At 29.8% G+C, this 5,868-nt stretch overlaps 1 protein-coding gene across 2 annotated transcripts; it reads right to left on the bottom strand.

The window, feature by feature from the left end:
• Window positions 1-240: 240 nt before the first annotated feature.
• On the bottom strand, window positions 241-3,755 carry LOC104719631 (SNF1-related protein kinase catalytic subunit alpha KIN12-like). 2 transcript variants are annotated; one of them, XM_087469663.1, is made up of 11 exons: window positions 3,607-3,755; window positions 2,997-3,190; window positions 2,452-2,636; window positions 2,179-2,361; window positions 1,964-2,095; window positions 1,669-1,854; window positions 1,483-1,572; window positions 1,304-1,393; window positions 1,032-1,157; window positions 722-913; window positions 241-601 (listed from the first exon to the last, which is right to left on the bottom strand). In XM_087469663.1, the coding sequence occupies exons 2-11, from the start codon at window positions 3,184-3,186 to the stop codon at window positions 488-490; spliced, it is 1,488 nt and encodes a 495-aa protein (XP_087325789.1). In that variant the 5' UTR covers window positions 3,187-3,190; window positions 3,607-3,755; the 3' UTR covers window positions 241-487. The 2 variants fall into 2 exon arrangements, with proteins under 2 accessions (XP_087325789.1, XP_010435889.1); XM_010437587.3 differs by lacking the exon at window positions 3,607-3,755 and adding an exon at window positions 3,315-3,475.
• Window positions 3,756-5,868: the final 2,113 nt, after the last annotated feature.

The raw sequence follows: 5,868 nt of genomic DNA, 5'->3' as shown, positions 1-5,868 counted from the left end.
AAATGCTCCAAACAATCTCTGTATTTTTGTGATACTTTCTATGATTTTGTTTTGCGAAGAAAGTGTATAAAATCATCAATCAATAACATAATAATTAAATTCATTAACAATCCTATATTCTTTTATTTTAACTGAATAACACAAAACTTTTAGTAATTTTATAAAAGTCTGAATCCAATAACCCAGATTTGTTAAGATTTTAAATGATTTTTTACAAATCACAAAATAATAACACTAAACTTTAGCAGAATTTAATAAAATATTAATTTAATAATAACAGATTCTACGTAATATTTAAAGTCTTTAAAACTCTATTCAAATCCCAAACAAATAAACCCCCTTAAAGATAACTTAACCCAAAATAGAAATCATAGAAAACATATGAATTCTAAACATTAAAGCATAATCGTCTAAAAAATCACTAATGGTATGAGCTTAAGAGCACAACTAGGCAGCTCAAAGAATCAACTTAAAAACGATTGATGCTTTAGAGGACACCTAACTCTGTGAGAAACGCTACACATAGATCAAGGAAGATAAACTGAGGTCCATCAACTCTTTGGATGTCTAGCAAGTACTTGTTTTCTCCTACTTTGTATAGCTATAACAACAGCAAGAAAATAATACAGATTAGTAGTGCACTTAAGAAAAAAAAATATTCTAATGTGGTTATGAGAATGTAAATTATATGAGAAGTTTATATTCTCATCACATCATCTACCTGAAGTTCAAATTTGATGATAGCTGGTAAGATCATGGCACATTCATCCACAATCGTTTGATTCTTATCGTTAGCAAAGCTTCGAACCCATCTGCATTTCATGTTGTAGTGTCCGATCTTTTTCCAGTACACTTTTAGAGTTTGAAGCGCCTTAAAAACTTCACTCATGATCCCACAAGGGTTTCCTCGAGACTGTCAAAATATCAAGAACACATCTTTATCTATATTGATAACATGTTTGACTGTAAAAGTATTAGACTAACACATGAAATCGAAAGAAATGAGTATCCAAAGAAAACTATGGACTAACCTGAAGTCCAAGGGTCCAGGTTTTGTCATCTTTGATCCGTGATCTTAGTCTATTTGATCCCGGAAATGAATGGCCAGCATGTGAAGCAATCTCTTGAACTGGAATCGTCGAACTAAATAAACCATCCTATATATGTAACATTAACAAGGGAATATAGTTATAACATATGTATTTTTTTTATAGAGAATCAATTTAATAAATGTGAATTGTGAAAAACTTGAGTAATGTTTTTAATAATAAAAATTGTTAGTAAAGAAAGAGAGTAAGAGTACCGATTTCTTTTTAAACTTGGATTGGAAATAGTCACTAGGAACACACTTGCGGTTTCGGTTGTCAAATAATAGATAGTATGAAACTGTAGCCTAATTTATAAATGCAAACAAAATGTAACGTACGTAAGTATCATTTATACAGTCAAATCTAATTATTACAAGAAACACACAGCTCATACCTCATTTTGGATTCTATTGAGAAGAGATTCAACAACTTGGTTTCTATCGAAACCTATGTTGACCACTTTTTGAATTATCTCCTCTTCAATCTGGACACAGTAATGAAACCAAAATTTAATAGATTAATGTCATACAAATGGTGTTATTTTTGTCCAATAATAATATAGTGACAAAGTTCTAATTACCTTGTTAGCTTGTTCTGTAGTATCTAATGGAGGAATAGCAAGATAAGGAGGAAGATGATTATTGAACCAAGGATGTTGACGAATCTCAGGAATGGTAATTCTCATCAGCGGATCAACCATAAGCATCCTCGGTATCAAATCTCTAGCAGCATATGATAAATGATCTGGAAGACTATACATTCCTTTCTGAAAATAAAACAAAACAAAACAAAAAAACATAAAATTGTGACTACAAACCCATAAATAGGCAAATAGTATAGATCATATCGTCTTCTGTTATTTGTTAACAATGTACCTTTATTTTATCGAACAGAATAGGAATATTTTCGTCGTCGAAAGGAAGGGTCCCGCATAAGAGAGCATACAATATCACTCCAGAGCTCCATATATCTACTTCTGGTCCAGAATATGGTCTTCCTGAAATAACCTGTACAACAATTTTGGGATATGATCATTAACTGATATATAACCAATTTAATGAAATAAGAATGACAAACCAAATTAATATACCTCCGGAGCAGCATAGTTAGGGCTTCCACAACTCGTCTTTAGAAAGTGACCATCATGCATGACATTACTCAGCCCAAAGTCAACAATCTTAATGTTGCATTTTGAATCCAAAAGCACATTCTCTGGCTTAAGATCCCGGTGGACGATCCTATTGCGATGACAATACTCCACACCAGATATGATCTGAATATATAATATGATCTTTATTAAAAAAAAATGTCACCAGTCAAAGAAGATACGAAATGGAAAGCAAAACATATATAGATACCAAACCTGTTGAAAAAGATGACGAGCTTCATCTTCTTGTATTCTACCTTTTTCAACAATATAGTCAAATAGCTCTCCCGACTTAACATATTCCATTACAACATATATGTTGTCAGGCGTCTCTATGACTTCATATTGACGGATGATGTGGGGATGCATCAACAATCTTAGTATTTTGATCTCCCTTTGCACTACAAAAGACAAAACAATAATTTATTAGTATATTATATCATTTACCTATCCTCAAATCTTTAGTCCATATATAAGACAAAAAAGCGTAATAGTTTTTTTTGTCACAAAACTAATATATCCAAACGACAAAAGATAATAGAATAGCATTTCCGTTTCAAGACCTATGTTTCAATGAAAATAATTTTATTAGAAGACAACAAGTTTAACAGAAATCTATTTTTTTTGGTTTCTCAACATTGAATATGAAAAAGATTAGAATACAATCCATAATCATCTTGTAAAGCTATGAAATCTCTTAAAGAAAACCAAAATATTTAATCAAAACGACAGAAAAGTAATAAAATAATAAGGACATGTACCTTTGGTCTCAATACCCATGGTCTTAATCTTAGAACGATTAAGAATTTTGATAGCAACCTTGTGTCCGGTAGCTACATGTAAAGCTAATTTCACTTTTGCAAAGGATCCATATCCAAGAGTTTTACCAATCCTATAATTTGGTAAAACTGATACGATTTTACTGGTAGTTTTTTCCGATGATCCGTCCATTTCACTGTTTAAGAAAAATATGAAACATAAACAATAACTATAATCAAAACTCTATAGCAAAAATAGATATCAATTATGTTAATGAAAAACATATCAGTAAAATAGACGGATCATCGGAAAAAAACTACCTATAAAATGAACAATCGAGAAACATCAATGGTGAATCTAACTAGATATCAAAATCATATTTCAATTACTAGTTGAAGGAAGCAATTTGTGAGCCGTGTTTTCTTTTCTAAAAAAAAAAGTTAAAAAGAAATTTTTGTAGAAAAAATACATCACTCTTAACATTAGTCGCATAGCATCTGGTTGATATATATAGAGAGTAATTGAAACCGATGAACCAAATATGAACACATACACAGAAAAAGTTGCACCTCTCGAGAAAAGAGCAAAAATACAAGAAAAGAGTAATTATACCTTAGTGCATGAGCACATATATTAACCTCTTTCTTTTGTTTTTATCTGCTTTGCTGAGTCACATTGTTGACCAAACAAAAATGGTGTCACACTTTTTTCATGAATCATTAGATAAGAATATAAAAAATTCCATACAATGGTCAGTTTCTGTTTTACCTTAAAAGTAGAGTAATCACCTAAATATGACAATAAAATTCAAAAATATTAGAATCTAATCAACATTTTCAAATAAAATGAAGATATAATTCCATAAAACAAACTTGCAATTAATGTTAGTGCTTTGACTATTATGTAATGTATATTTCTTTATACATATAATTTATATCTATATAATGTTTAACTATTGTAAATTGTATATTTGTTTATATATATAGCATTTTATATATTAACATATAAAATTTGGTTTCAAAGTTAGTCATTAACATAATAATCGAGACATTTGTCAAGTCTACCAATAAGCCTACCAATAAAATTATTTAGCCTTGGCAAAATTTGAATATTAAATAGAAAATATGTATTTAGAAATTTTTATTTACAAGTTTATGTTTTCTTAGCTTTTAACATAATAGAGTTTTTTTTTTTTGAATAAAAAGTTAACTTAAAGTAATATAGTTTTTAATATCTAAGAAAATTGATTTGTTTTTTCAGAGAAATTTTTTATATTTAAACTATGTCATTAATTTTATGAAAAAAGTAAACAGTTTTACTCTGTTAGTGAATTGAGATGTCTGTTAACTTTTGTTGGACCGCAAACATAAAAAGAACTGTAAAGCTAGGTTCAGGCTACTGAATCTCGTGTTATTCATTGTCAAGAGGAGTTACAATATATATACATTCACATAAGATCTTGTTACTAACTAGATAATAATAAATCTACAAGAGTATATCATTCCTATCAACCAACATAAGAGAAGTGCAGATCACAATGCGATCCAACCGGAGATCTCCAAAGATCTTGCTAACAAGAACTCTCAATGTTTGATATAATAATGTTGTAATTTTGGTGGTTTTAGTTAAAAGAAACTTAAAATTTGAAGGTTTATACTGGCCGAAGCTGTTGACATTTTCAAACAAATTTATGAATTTTTTTTATCTCATAAAACTACCAATTCTACTAAATCATCATTAACCTCAGTCACCCACCAATCCTCTTTATGTGAGTTTATTACAGTGGAACAACTAGTTATTCAGGGTTTAGATATGCATGGAACAACTAGTTATTCGCAACTTTCATATTTACGGTGTTGAATTTTTTTTTTCTTTCTTTTTTTAGTTTTTAAAGTTAGTTACTTATAAGTTGATCGAATAATGCTTTACCTTGAACAGCTGATGCGTAATTGCTACTACGTCATACAGTAATCACCGTAGACCTGGGTAAAGGTGATTACTGGGATAGCTACACGAATTTTGGTAATTTGGGTCAGTTTTCATAATCATAGAAAAATATACTCAAGCAGAATTTTTATTAACCGATCCATCCATCCATTCATTTTTATCACTACTGTATACGTCAAATTATATTCTATAACCAAATAATATATACTTCCAATTTCAAGAGAAATACTACAACAAAAGCATTTTGAGACTAGAGTTTGTGACTACTTATTCAGTCGCAAAATATAACTACGTTTTTGAGACTAACTTGCGACGACTAAACGACTACAAAAAAATTGGAGAGAAAAACGTCGCTTATTAACGACAAAACATAAACATCATAAAAAGGTCTCAAATAAGCGATTACATTAGGACTATTTTGCGTCGAAACCAAATTCGTCTCATAATGGTCACAATTTTGCGACTACTCTGTGACCATCTCTATAGTCGGTAAGGATAGTCGCATATTGAGGACTTATTTGCGTCCACATTTTTTACCCCTAACAAGTAACAGAGTAGTCACAAATTGCGACTATATTGTAATATATATCTAAAGACTTTGCGACTAACACCTGATTTAGCTACTCTTTTAAGACTGTTTAGCCTCTCTCTTTATTTTTTATTTTGAAATTTCACATTTGAGATTCATCTACATGTTTAGGTTGAAGTTTATGCTTTGTTTTGCTCACCTTATCAATAATAACTTTTTCAAAGTATTAAATTTCAATGACTAACCATCCATAAGTTCAAAATTTATCCTAAGTGTTACATGTTCTTTTATAAGAATGTGTTCCAATGAAAAAAATTCAAAACTAATTAATGTAAACATTGTTTAACTAAAACTTACCATTACAAGTACTTTATACTACTACTATGAGTTCTACTTAG

This window comes from Camelina sativa, chromosome 10 (genome assembly GCF_030686135.1).
Source record: "Camelina sativa cultivar CO46 ecotype springtype chromosome 10, ASM3068613v1".
NCBI classification, from domain to species: Eukaryota; Viridiplantae; Streptophyta; class Magnoliopsida; order Brassicales; family Brassicaceae; genus Camelina; species Camelina sativa.
The sequence above is the reverse complement of the archived record's forward strand: the minus strand, read 5'-3'. Positions and strand labels throughout refer to the sequence as shown.